The 14,019-nt window shown below is 44.4% G+C and overlaps 2 protein-coding genes across 2 annotated transcripts; one reads left to right on the forward strand and one right to left on the reverse strand.

Annotated features, from left to right (window-relative positions):
* Positions 1-5,295: 5,295 nt before the first annotated feature.
* Positions 5,296-11,433, forward strand: LOC125508543 (PXMP2/4 family protein 3-like). The gene is made up of 4 exons (XM_048673274.1): positions 5,296-5,751; positions 6,370-6,598; positions 10,629-10,753; positions 10,839-11,433. Exons 1-4 carry the CDS (start codon positions 5,437-5,439, stop codon positions 10,935-10,937), a joined length of 768 nt encoding a protein of 255 aa, XP_048529231.1. The 5' UTR covers positions 5,296-5,436; the 3' UTR covers positions 10,938-11,433.
* A 54-nt stretch (positions 11,434-11,487) lies between these two features.
* Positions 11,488-13,777, reverse strand: LOC125508544. Its single transcript, XM_048673275.1, has 3 exons — positions 13,440-13,777; positions 12,057-12,149; positions 11,488-11,967 (listed from the first exon to the last, which is right to left on the reverse strand). The coding sequence occupies exons 2-3, from the start codon at positions 12,114-12,116 to the stop codon at positions 11,584-11,586; spliced, it is 444 nt and encodes a 147-aa protein (XP_048529232.1). The 5' UTR covers positions 12,117-12,149; positions 13,440-13,777; the 3' UTR covers positions 11,488-11,583.
* Between the last annotated feature and the right edge of the window lie 242 nt (positions 13,778-14,019).

Consider the following 14,019-nt stretch of genomic DNA (forward strand, 5'->3'; position numbering starts at 1 on the left):
AACGCTTCCGCTTAGCGATCTACAAGGGTATGTAGACGCACTCTCCTTCCCCTCGTTGCTGGTCTCTCCATAGATAGATCTTGGTGACACGTAGGAAAATTTTGAATTTATGCTACGTTCCCAACACTTATTCCCTGTGGCCTTGATGCCGCATGGGAGGCAACATTGCTTCTTGTTGGAGTTTGTGGTGAGCAATCATAGAGGTCTCACGGGACCAATGTTAAATAATGAGCAATTTCCCGTTAAGCTTAATCCAAAAAACAATAGATAAAACATGGTTTAATGTGATAGAGATGATAATCGAATCAAGCAACAGGTAGTTAAAACTAGGCATGCAATCAAGAACACAAGGGAGAAGTATCATAGCCTCATTGATTTCTACTGATAGTAGATCAAACCCAAACCCTAACAGAAGGGATAAGAAAACGTATGGCGCAACGGAAAAAGAAGTGTTTGCAGTTGCAACACCATCACTGAGCATCATGTTGTGGAGGAGGTCATCGACTTCGGGAAATAAGTCGTCGTCGGGGAACTTGTCATCTGTAGCCATGGTGAAGAAGATTCAACAGTCGCGTGAAAGAACTTCCCAAAAACCTCATCGCCCCTCTCCCATATCGGATCATAAGAGAAGGGGCTTCAGAGGTTTACTATCTGACTCCTCCATGGACGCCGAGAAGTGAGATGGGAAGGTGCTAGGCGGTGCATGAGAACCAGGAGGTAGGAGATGAAGTGTGTCTTGTCTGGAAAGAGGACCGATCTCTTATAAGCAAGTTGCAACTGGCCCCTCAGTAGTGGAAAGGAAAGGGTCGCACTAACTCACTAGGGAGACAAAGATAAAATTGTTCACATAAAGCAGCGTGCACACGTAGAATAGGTCCTAGCGTGGCTCGGCTCGATCACAAAATACAACGCGTGTGTGAGGCGAGGCGGGCGACGAAGGAGGAGCTTTGTGTATGTGCTCTCTCTTCTCAAGCTCTTAGTGGTGTATGGTGAAGTAAATATGCCCTATAGGCAATAATAAAGTTGTTATTTATATTTCCTTATATCATGGTAAATGTTTATATTCATGCTAGAATGTATTAACCGGAAACTTAGTACATGTGTGGATACATAGACAAACAGAGTGTCCCTAGTATGCCTCTGCTTGGCTAGCTCGTTAATCAAAGATGGTTAAGTTTCCTGGCCATAGACATGTGTTGTCATTTGATGAATGGGATCACATCATTAGACAATGATGTGATGGATAAGACCCATCCATTTAGCTTAGCACTATGATCATTTAGTTTATTGCTATTGCTTTCTTCATGACTTATACATGTTCCTATGACTATGAGGTTATACAACTCCCGAATACCGGAGGAACACCTTGTGTGCTACCAAACGTCACAACGTAACTGGGTGATTATAAAGGTGCTCTACAGGTGTCTCTGATGGTGTTTGTTGGTAACGAGATTGAACTAGGTATTGAGATACTGACGATTGAATCTCGGGCAAGTAACATACCGATGACAAAGGGAACAACGTATACCGTTATGCGGTTTGACCAATAAAGATCTTCGTAGAATATGTAGGAACCAATATGAGCATCCAGGTTCCGCTATTGGTTATTGACCGGAGATGAGTCTCGGTCATGTCTACATAGTTCTCGAACCCGTAGGGTCCGCACGCTTAACGTTCGGTGACGATCGGTATTACGATTTTATGTGTTTTGATGTACCGAAGGTAGTTTGGAGTCCCCGATTTGATCACGGACATGATGAGGAGTCTCAAAATGGTCGAGACGTAAAGATCGATATATTGGAAGCCTATATTTGGACATCGGAATGGTTCTGAGTGTTTTAGGCATTTTTCTGGAGTATCGGGAGGTTACCAGAACCCCCCGGGGAGTATATGGGCCTTATTGGGCCTTAGTGGAGTAGAGGAGAGGGAAGGGAAAAGAGGGAGGCGCGCCCCCCAATCCCAAACCAAATTGGGAGGGGGGGCGGGCCCCCTTTCCTTCCTCCCTCTCTCCTCCTTCCTTCCTCTCCTACTCCTACTTGGAAGGGCTCCTACTTCTATTAGGAAAGGGGGGAATCCTACTCCCGAAGGGAGTAGGACTCCCCCAGGGCGCGCCATAGAGAGGGCCGGCCCTCCCCCTCCACTCCTTTATATACGGGGGAGGGGGGCACCCCATAGACACAAGTTGATCAGTTGATCTTTTAGCCGTGTGCGGTGCCCCCCTCCACCATAATCCACCTCGGTTATATCATAGCAGTGCTTAGGTGAAGCCCTGTTCTGGTAACATCATCATCACCATCATCACGCCGTCGTGCTGACGAAACTCTCCCTCGAAGCTCTACTGGATCGTGAGTTCACGGGACGTCACCGAGCTGAACGTGTGCAAATCGCGGAGGTGCCGTACGTTCTGTACTAGGGATCAGTCGATCGTGAAGATGTACGACTACATCAACCGCGTTGTCATAACGCTTCCGCTTACGGTCTACGAGGGTACGTGGACGATACTCTTCCCTCTCGTTGCTATGCATCACCATGATCTTGCGTGTGCGTAGGATTTTTTTTTTGAAATTACTGCGTTACCCAACAACAGATTTACCCCGGAGGTGAAGCTAAGAAGAAGGTTTTTCCTTTATCTTTGAAGGGAAAAGCATTGGCATGGTATAGGCTATGCGATGATATTGGATCTTGGAATTGGAATCGATTGAAATTGAAATTTCACCAAAATTTTTATCCTATGCATCTAGTTCATCGTGATCGGAATTACATATATATTTTTTGGCCTCGTGAAGGAGAAAGTATCGCTCTAGCTCGGGGGAGGCTTAAGTCAATGTTATATTCATGCCCCAATTATGAGCTCTCAAGAGAAATTATGATTCAGAACATTTATGTTCGGCTTTCTCATGATGATCAATCTATGCTTGATACTTCTTGACTGGTTCTTTATGAAGAAGACTGTTAAATTCAGGTGGAATCTTTTAGAAATAATTAAACGCAACTTTGAAGATTGAGAACTCGACGAAGGTAAAGAGTCAGGTATTAAGCTTAAGTTTGATTGTGTTAAATCTTTTATGAGTACCGATACTTTTCAAAAGTTTAGCACTAAATATGGATTTGACTCTAAGATAGTAGCCTTATTTTGTGAATCATTTGTTGTTCATTTTGATCTTCCTATGGAGAAGTGGTTTAAATATCATCCACCTATTAAAAAAGAAATTAAGGAACCGGTAATAACTAAAGATAAAACTATTTTATTTATAATGTTGACCCAGTTGTTCCTACTGTTTAGATTGAAAAACCACCTTTCCTGTTTATAACGTTGCGTGCCGGCGGACCGGCTGAAGCGTCGCGCCGGTCGCGCATGCGTCGCTAGATCCCTCACAATTTAACGACACCGATTTGCGCCACATCATGCTATCGTGGGCTCCGCCACACCGCTTTTCGCGTTCCTTATCTCCACCGTGCAGCTGCCTGTCCACTCGTTTCTTCTTCATTCTTCTAGCCTGAGCTCGCCCCTTCTCATCTCTCTCATCTTTTTCTCCTCAGATTTCACCAGGATGCTGTGCTCCTCATGTATAAGCGCACCACAGGGTTGCAGCACCATCGACACCACAACCGCTGCTAGCTTTAGATTGGGAAACTGCTCTCCCAATTCCACTCCTGTTGTGACCCTGCGGTCCTGCCCGACCAGCAGGACGGCGAGATGCGACCCTGCGCGATTGCTGGGATGTTGTAAGTCCACCACCGTCATCTGCCTCCATCCCCTCCTCTTTTTGCAATGCCATGGATGAATTCCACACTCTCGTCATTTGCCTCCATCCCCTCCTCTTTTCAGCAGCCATGGATGAATTCCATCCCCTTTGTCACCCACCCCTAACACTCCCTTTCCCGCAATTGTTGAAGAAGCTACAATCCACACTCGGAGGTGTTGGAACCGGCATTTTTTTGCTGGAATCACACATTTTTTTGCTCGTACCGGCTGGTCTTTTTTGCTTCGATCTGACTACTGTAGTTTGTTTTGCGAGATTTTTGCTGAAACCGCATTAATTTTTACTGGAACCGCCTTCTTCTTTTGCTTCAACCTGACCATGCCACCATGGTAGTTTTTGGTGCTTTTTGCTTCAATCTGACTACTGTAGTTTGTTTTGCAACATTTTTGCTGGAAGGGCATTAATTTTTGCTGGAACCACCTTCTTCTTTTGATTCAACCCGGCCATGCCACCATGGTAGTTTTTGTTGCTTTTTGCTTCAATCTGACTATTGTAGTTTGTTTTGCAAGATTTTTGCTGGAACCGCCTTCTTCTTTTGCTTCAACCCAACCATGCCATCATGGTAGATTTTGTTGCTTTTTGCTTCAATTTAACTACTGTAGTTTGTTTTGCGAGATTTTTGCTGGAATCGCATTAATTTTTGTTGGAACCGCCTTCTTCTTTTGCTTCAACCCGACCATGCCATCATGGTAGTTTTTGTTGCTTTTTGCTTCAATCTAACTACTGTAGTTTGTTTTGCGAGATTTTTGCTCGAACCGCATTAATTTTTGTTGGAACCGCCTTCTTCTTTTGCTTCAACCCAGCCTTCTTCTTTTGCTTCAACCCGACCATGCCATCATGGTAGTTTTTGTTGCTGAAATCTTTTTTGCTGGAATTGACATTACTTTTTGCTGGAACCAACTAAAATTTTACTGCTACGGCGGCGACGACGACGTCGACAGGAAGCATCTGTGTTTTTTTTGCCGGAATAGTTGTTTTGTTTTGTCGCCATCGATGGTTTTTTTGTTGCCACCGGCAACGACCAGATTTTTTGCTCAGTTCTTTTTTGTGTTGGAAACGGTGGTGCATGGCTACAACGGCGAGCGAGGGACGGCTGCTGCAAACACGGCGGTCGTGTGCTCGAACGGGCTGGTGACAGAGTTGCAAATCATCACAGACCGGAACCCAAAGGAAGTCATGTTATAATCCTGGCGGCTATGCGGCGAGCGACGGCAAGCTGGCTGTGCCGTGGCGGAGCTGCGGTGGGGGTGGGTACTCGAGCATTGCAGGATGGGTCGACGGCCGCGTGCGGCAAGGCGGACCGCACGCGATGGAACAGATACAAGCGGGGAGAAGAAGATCATGGTGAAAAAGGATGTGTTGACTTATCCAATGGTCACATGCGGGGCAATCTGACTGTTGGTGGTTGACCGGCCAAAAATTAGGCCGGCGGACCGGCGCGTATCAGTGTCCATAAAAATTATATTAGAGCACCTAAAATCTGTTGTGGCGCGGTTGGAGATGCTTTTAGATTTAGACTCTGGTGTGCTTAGGGCAGACGACACTGCGGCGTGGACCCCGGCCGCTTTCCCCTCCTCCTTTCTTCTCTCCCAAGTCCCGGACCCTCTAAACCCTGCAAGCACTGGACAGCCACAGAAAACCCAGACCTGCCGCCGCCGCCACCGCCGTCGCCATGGTCGCCGCCGGAGCTCTCCACGCTGGCAGCCGTGTCCTCCTACCGATCCGCCGAAGCTTCAGCACACCCTGGTCCCACGTCCGCTCCCACCTCCACTCCACCAAGCCCCCTTCTGCTCCACTCCCGCCCCCACCTCCGCCGCCGCCTTCTTCCCACGCGGCGTCCACGCGCTTCACCCCTACCACTAGGAGAAGCGGATCAATCGGGTCCGGGGTAGTCACGTGGTACCTCGGCTCGATCGAGGCGCGGCCGCTGCTGACCAAGAGCATCACGGCTGCCACAATTTACACCGTTGCCGACCTCACCTCCCAGGTGACATTGTGTTCTTTCGCGTTATCTCCAAATCTTCATTTCCTGGGGGAAACGCCGAATCCTGGAACGGTTCAGAAAGTCGAAATCTAATACGCTTCGGCAGTCGGAGATTTGATATTCTCTTATGCTCTTATTTCGTATGTAATCATGGTCGTGATACATCATGTCGTTGTTCTGTTTAGGTCACAGAAACGCGGGATTAGCAAAAGTCAATTTTCTAGAAATGGTGCTATATTATCATCAGCATAAGTTCATAAGACACATTTTAGTGTAGCGAATTTCTGGAAATGGCACAGATCGAAAATATTGTTTGGAGTTGATCCAAATTCTAAACCTCCGAAGTAATGGAGATGCCTCCTCTTAGAAACTCGAAATGTAGTGCATTTGAGCGTAGGAATTTTTGACTTCAGATGCTACGGCCAGCATGTGGATTTTATCCTTTGGTTTTTTCACTGTCAGGAACACTGCTTTGCAGTATTGAACTCTTGTAATTGATTGCATTTACCGGTGAACCAGTTCATGTCAGAAACTAAGTTGCAATTGACTGCTGTTTTCTGTTTCCTTAGGAGGGGTATTGCTTCTTATATATTTTCTTCTGTTTTGTCGTTGCCTCTTCAGATGATCACACTTCCTGCTGAGGAGTCACTCGATCTAGTTAGGACTCTGCGCATGGCTAGTTATGGGATGCTGTTCTCAGGACCTTCACTGCACTATTGGTTCAACTTTATCTCAAAAGTAGTCCCCAAAAAGGATGTAGTGAGCACCTTCAAGAAGATGTTTCTAGGACAAGCAGTTTATGGCCCAATTATTAATTGTATTTTCTTCTCGTATAATGCAGGATTACAAGGTATCATACTCATATGCCTTTCTATAGACATATTTAGATAGTTTTAAATTTACTATGTACTTATGTTTTGTCATTAATGCGCTTTCTGTTTTTTCCCCATCTTCTTGACTTGATTTTGTTTTTACTTGTCTTGGGACTTGCTTCTATGACCCCATCTTTATAATATTGACCTATCAACTCCAACTGTGCTGCTTTATATGCATGTCATTACTCTATTTCGGCATTGTTAATATACAAACAAATATCTGAGCGCACAATAACACACCATACACAATTAAGCTGATGTTTTTTGTTGTATTGTTTATTTGTGTTTAACCCTTAACATATTGTAGTAGAAAAGGTAAACATGTGGGATTAAAATTCAGTAGTTCCTTCCTGGGATTCTAAAGATTCGTTCTCTCCAAAGAAAAATAAAAGAATGTTAGAACCTAATTGCATTATTCATTTTCCTATTGTTGAATCCCTAATCTCCTTCATGCATTTACCATTTGTACTTGTAAGTCTGCTAGAGTTGAAACATCCTGCTTGGTTCTGAAATATCAGGTTTCTGGCCACAAATTATACTCAATGAGTTAGTAGGCCTGAAGGTGGAAGTGAAAGTAGTAAATGGCCAATTTTCAGACCATATATGGCACCTCATATTCTGCAGAGCATGAAAATAGTTGTATACCAGCTGTGCAGTTTTTTCTTGAAACGGTGTCTTTAAGGATTGTTAGAGCTGGGATTTTGTTTATTTTAGTTAAGTTTGCTTGTTTGTTTGGTAAAAAAAGATGCTACAACAACAACAACAACAACAACAACAACAACAAAGCCTTTAGTCCCAAACAAGTTGGGGTAGGCTAGAGGTGAAACCCATAAGATCTCGCAACCAACTCATGGCTCTGGCACGTGGATTGCAAGCTTCCACGCACCCCTGTCCATAGCTAGCTCTTTGGTGATACCCCAATCCTTCAGGTCTCTCTTAACGGACTCCTCCCATGTCAAATTCGGTCTACCCCTCCCTCTCTTGACATTCTCCGCACGCTTTAGCCACCCGCTATGCACTGGAGCTTCTGGAGGCCTGCGTTGAATATGCCCAAACCATCTCAGACGATGTTGGACAAGCTTCTCTTCAATTGGTGCTACCCCAACTCTATCTCGTATATCATCATTCCGGACTCGATCCTTCCTCGTGTGGCCACACATCCATCTCAACATATGCATCTCCGCCACACCTAATTGTTGAACATGTCGCCTTTTAGTCGGCCAACACTCAGCCATACAACATTGCAGGTCGAACTGCCGTCCTGTAGAACTTGCCTTTTAGCTTTTGTGGCACTCTCTTGTCACAGAGAATGCCAGAAGCTTGGCGCCACTTCATCCATCCGGCTTTGATTCGATGGTTCACATCTTCATCAATACCCCCATCCTCCTGCAGCATTGACCCCAAATACCGAAAGGTGTCCTTATGGGGTACCACCTCGCCATCAAGGCTAACCTCCTCCTCACACCTAGTAGTACTGAAACCGCACATCATGTACTCGGTTTTAGTTCTACTAAGCCTAAACCCTTTCGATTCCAAGGTTTGTCTCCATAACTCTAACTTCCTATTTACCCCCGTCCGACTATCGTCAACTAGCACCATATCAATCATCTGCAAAGAGCATACACCATGGGATATCTCCTTGTATATCCCTTGTGACCTCATCCATCATCAATGCAAAAAGATAAGGGCTCAAAGCTGACCCCTGATGCAGTCCTATCTTAATCGGGAAGTCATCAGTGTCGACATCACTTGTTCGAACACTTGTCACAACATTATCGTACATGTCCTTGATGAGGGTAATGTACTTTGCTGGGACTTTGTGTTTCTCCAAGGCCCACCACATGACATTCCGCGGTATCTTATCATAGGCCTTCTCCAAGTCAATGAACACCATATGCAAGTCCTTCTTTTGCTCCCTATATCTCTCCATAAGTTGTCGTACCAAGAAAATGGCTTCCATGGTCGACCTCCTAGGCATGAAACCAAACTGATTTTTGGTCACGCTTGTCATTCTTCTTAAGCGGTGCTCAATGACTCTCTCCCATAGCTTCATTGTATGGCTCATCAGCTTAATTCCACAGTAATTAGTACAACTCTGAACATCTCCCTTGTTCTTGAAGATTGGTACTAATATACTCCTCCATTCTTCTGGCATCTTGTTTGCCCGAAAAATGAGGTTGAAAAGCTTGGTTAGCCATACTATCGCTATGTCCCCGAGACCTTTCCACACCTCAATGGGGATACAATCAGGGCCCATCGCCTTGCCTCCTTTCATCCTTGTTAAAGCCTCCTTGACCTCAGACTCCTGGATTCGCTGCACAAAATGCATGCTGGTCTCATCAAAGGACTCGTCCAGTTCAATGGTAGAACTCTCATTCTCCCCATTGAACAGCTTGTCGAAGTACTCCCGCCATCTATGCTTAATCTCCTCGTCCTTCACCAAGAGTTGGCCTGCTCCGTCCTTGATGCATTTGACTTGGCCAATATCCCTCGTCTTCCTCTCTCGGATCTTGGCCATCTTATAGATGTCCCTTTCGCCTTCCTTCGTGCCTAACCGTCGGTAGAGGTCCTCATATGCCCGACCCCTTGCTTCACCAACAGCTCGCTTTGCAGCCTTCTTCGCCATCTTGTACTTCTCTATGTTGTCTGCACTCCTATCCAGGTATAGGCGTCTGAAGCAATCTTTCTTCTCTTTAATCGCCTTCTGGACATCATCATTCCACCACCAGGTATCCTTATCTTCGCTTCTCCTTCCCCTGGACACTCCAAACTCCTCCGAGGCCACCTTACGAATGCAAGTCGCCATCTTCATCCACACATTGTTCGCATCCCCTCCTTCCTCCCAAGGGCCCTCCTTAATGACCCTCTCCTTGAACGCCTGAGCTACCTTCCCCTTGAACTTCCACCACTTCGTTCTAGCGACTTTGGCACGCTTATCCCGCTGGACACGAAACCGAAAGCGGAAGTCAGCAACCACCAGCTTATGCTGGGGTACAACACTCTCTCCAGGTATCACCTTACAATCTAGGCACACACGTCTATCCTCTCTTCTCGAGAGGATGAAATCAATCTGGCTAGAGTGTTGGCCACTACTAAAAAAAGATGCTAGTTGGAGATAAATTTGTCAATGGATATTTTGATACAAAAAGATAATATACAAGATAGTCCACTCAATTTTAATGCTCCTTGTTTATGTTTCATAAAATAATAATGCCAGAATTTATTGTTCTGTGCCTTCCAGCTGCGTCAACTAAGTGTAGTCATGCTACTAGACTGCAGTCTGTCCTTGCAGTCATGCCTATCTATTATTTTGGTCTTTATCCATGCAAACTTAGTATGACCGACGGACAACATAAGAAACACGTAAAAACCCAAAGGCTGGTGATTGTTTCGCTTGGTAAATTCTTCCTTAACTAACAGTCTGATGTTTATATGTTGAGGTGCAGTATTTCTAATTTGTGCTGGCATCCCAACTACACACACACACACACACACACACACACAATGATCATAAATTTACGCTTTGACTGGTTTCTAAGATCCTTCTATATATCTGGTAAAAATGTCCTTACTAACTAGCTTGCTTTAAATATTACTCCCTCTGTCTGGAAATACATGCCGGAGAAATGGATAAAAATGGATGTATCTAGAACTAAAATACGTCTAGATACATCCATTTCTCCGACAAGTATTCCCGGACAGAGGGTATAACGGTTTGAAGTGATCCATGATAAAGTTCATGACCTATGGGTCACGGACCACAATACCACCAATTTCATGATAAGGTTTGCATGCTCCGTAAAGAAATATAAGAGCTTTTAGATCACTACAGAGGGACTAGTAAACATTTATGCACACTGTGACCATGATGTGAGAAGCTATGTTCAGATAATCGTACATGAAGTATACCTTCCCTGCCAACTTTAAACAAAAAATTCTCTTTTGCGTACATTCTGGCAATGACACTCATGAGTCCTCTAATTGCTTGATCGATATGATTCCCAGGTGAGACAATCCCAGAGATCATTGCAAGATTAAAGCGGGATATAATTCCGACCATCAAAAGTGGCCTCATTTATTGGCCTCTTTGTGACTTCATCACTTTCAAGTTTATCCCTGTTCATTTGCAGGTAATGTTAAGTCCCTGATATATTCTATCTATTTGAGCTTCAAACTTTGTTTGGCAGCAATCTGAACTGAGGATTTATTTTTCAGCCGCTAGTAAGCAATTCCTTTGCGTTTCTTTGGACCATCTACCTAACATACATGGCCGGCTTAAAGAAACCAGGCGTGGAGGTGATCATGAGCTCTTAGTCATAATCAAATGACTTTGTTTCTGCCAGTTATTTCTGAAAGGAAGTCTTCATGGGCATTACTTGGAACTATGACGGGGCCGTCATTACCACCAACTAGCTCATTGAAGCTTTGAATATTCAACGACCAAAACAGAGACAAACTGCTTGCTAGGCATATTTCGTTTTCAGTAGAGTAGTATCCGACAGGCTTTTCTAGTTTGCGTACAGTTTTGGCTAGGCATTTCTGTATGGATGGTAGAATGACACTAGGCATTCTCCCATCTTTCTGAAGTTTGTCATATTGCAAAACAAGCAGTTTTTACCAAATTGTCTGTGCCCAGTTATGCAGATGTTAGGTAAAATTGTTCTTGTCCCTAAGATAAAGTGGACAAGGCAAGGTTTACGCTTGAAGATCTCTACATACAATGCAACATTTGTTAGCGGATACTTATGTACATCTCCCTCCCTTGTACGCAGAAAGAAGGTGATTACACAGTTCGTTCACTTTTTCTTGACGTTGGTGTTCTTTGAAATGTTTTTGTTGTATTTTTTTAGATGTGAATGATGACTTCCTATTGATCGCATTCTTCTGATTGCAACGAATTAGTTTTTTGATGTACATATAATAATGCATATGCTTCTGTAAGCCACCCGTAGCTAAGCCATCAAGCCATCTTGAGACTTAAACATTGATAGAGCCAGGGAGACTGCGTGAGCTGATCATCATGCCTCTTGCTCTCATGTTGAAACCTCAGGTCTACATTGGACTCAGGGAATCGCTGCCCCGACTCTGATTCAGCAGAAGTCGACGATGTCACCGTTGGTCCAGACTCAGAGTTGGATGTCATCTCTTGCTTCCGCGTATCACCCCCAGTTGCTAGTGTCAGCTCCAGGTTGAAGTCCTCGATAAAAGGAGCGCGTGAGCGATCTGTATCCAGCATCGGTTCTGGTTGAGTATCCTCTCTTGCCTGAGCTGGGCTCCTCTTAACAGCCTGCATCTCCTTCATCAGCCGCTTCTGAACCTCGTATACGCGATGCAACTCATGAACCTGGTTCAACAAAAGACACATTCCTCGTTGAATACTTCCACCAATATAGATAGGAAGATGACACTACTTCTAACCAGACATTGGTTTACCTGTTGTCTGAATGTCTGCTCTTGCCTCAGGATGGCCATCTTCATATGTTTCTTCTCCATCTCTCACCGATCCACACGAAGTATCAGCCTCACCTGTTTCATCAGAGGCTCACAAATGAGTACCAAAAGTTTTCTCCCAACAATAGCAATATGCTGCATATGCATTCAATTATTGGAGCTTTGTTTATGTGCTGGTTGCGTGTCTGCTTGTCGTGAATTATCTCCTACGTTGAGATGGCGACACCCTCATGTGCAGCTTCTGAATGATTGTGCTTGCTTCTCTATAGCTCTGTACAAGTTCTATTATTCTCCACATAGGAGTATCCAGCTTGCTTTGCCATTTTGCCAATTAATAAGTTGTATAGTTGTGTAAATGAGTATCCTATGCAAGCATAAATAAATGCTATGGTGGTGTGTGATGTGACCTAACACATTAATCAGTTTATCTCTGAGCATGTGCACTGGTTTGTAACTGGGAAATAGCATGGGGGCAGACCAGGTTGTTTTTTCTGTTGAGAAATGTTGTATAAAAGTTTGGTATTTTCCTTGTGAATTAGCTGAGAGTTTTAGGGCAAAAGGCATATATCATGATACTATCGAAGATTATATGAAGGTAACAGAAACTATGCACGTCGGTCAGACAATTAGGACAGCTAAGATCGTGAGTTCGTGGAGGCAATGGCAAGAAGCACTTTTAGGTCTGATGATCTTAAAGTTCGTATGCCTGCACAATTCTAATTTTGGCTCCTAATATACTGGATTTACAAAAATATTTAGGTTTTCCTATCTGTACCTTGCAAAGTAACCTGAACTCTATCAGCCTTTCATTTCAGTGTAACAGAGCGATTGAACATCAACAGAAATTCTCTTACCCATTCCTGCCCAAATTGAAACCTAGCGAATTTACACCCTTTAAGTGTAGTATCGTTTGATTCTTTGAGATAGAATTATACTCCCTACTGTCAAAAACATTCTTATATTATGGGACGGGGGGAGTAGAAAATCCTTGCTCTATATGCTTGCATGCCATTATGCTTCCCGAGAGAAACAACTAAACAGTTTCAACAGAGATGGAAGCTCCGAAAAGATCAGAGCGCCCTAAAACTACAGGAGGATGACCAGCTACAGTTTCCTGGCAAATAGGAACATGCCATTGCACTTTCTCAAGGCTGAGCATCGGTACCTTCCTTTGGACGCAGAATTACAGAAAATGAAGAACAAAAAGACTGAAGAACCGATCAAAGGACTGAGGTACGCAGACTTTGAAGATATTATTACCATGTCCCATGAAAGCTAGCTGAATTGCAGCCCTTTCAAGACAAGAATCATCGGAGATGAACAAGGTAAGAAAGAGGAAGGAAGTATCAAGAGACTTGTGCTCACCTCTGGCAAGGAGTCCTGTTTCTGAATTCTTCTCTTCTGAACAAGGTAAGGCACTCTCCCTCTTTCTCCCCCAAGAAGATCTCTCTTGCTAGCTACTTCTAGGCCAAGGTCCAAACCTTTTTGGTTCTGTTAAGAAGCAACAGGTTGGCATGTATCAAATCTGGCGAGGCAGGGAGGGGAGGGAGGGGATTTAAGATTCTCTCCTGTCATTAGTTCTACTGTCATGGTGGGGCCTTGTGGCCGTGCCAAACAAACCCAAGCCACTTAGGCCAATGGAGTTCATGCATGATAAAGGAGCCAAAGATGCTCCTATGTAGGTAGTGCCAAGAAAAGGATAGGACCAAGATAACAAGCCCCAGCTATTAATATTCTCATCTCCCGCGCCAATAATCAGACGCGCGGCCCCCTCCCATGCTACATCGTGCAAGATTTCCGTTGTCGAATTGCACGAATCGTTATGTTTATGGCACGGCGGATCTTGTTCATGTTACGACAAGTGTGGGTTTCTTTAGTCCCGAGTTTATTCGATTGTTTGTGTTCTCAGTGGGGTTATGGAGCTTTTGTTGGATTATTAGAATGT

The sequence above is a fragment of the Triticum urartu genome, chromosome 5 (assembly GCF_003073215.2).
Source record: "Triticum urartu cultivar G1812 chromosome 5, Tu2.1, whole genome shotgun sequence".
In the NCBI taxonomy this organism is placed as follows: domain Eukaryota; kingdom Viridiplantae; phylum Streptophyta; class Magnoliopsida; order Poales; family Poaceae; genus Triticum; species Triticum urartu.

Bases quoted from the DNA above. Each gene is read 5' to 3' on its own strand.
- LOC125508543 (XM_048673274.1), top strand. From the start codon at position 5,437: ATGGTCGCCGCCGGAGCTCTCCACGCTGGCAGCCGTGTCCTCCTACCG. The intron at 5,752-6,369 runs GTGACATTGTGT...TTGCCTCTTCAG, and splicing joins TTGCCGACCTCACCTCCCAG to ATGATCACACTTCCTGCTGA. The intron at 10,754-10,838 runs GTAATGTTAAGT...TTTATTTTTCAG, and splicing joins TTATCCCTGTTCATTTGCAG to CCGCTAGTAAGCAATTCCTT.
- LOC125508544 (XM_048673275.1), bottom strand. From the start codon at position 12,116: ATGGAGAAGAAACATATGAAGATGGCCATCCTGAGGCAAGAGCAGACA. The intron at 11,968-12,056 runs GTAAACCAATGT...TTGTTGAACCAG, and splicing joins AGCAGACATTCAGACAACAG to GTTCATGAGTTGCATCGCGT.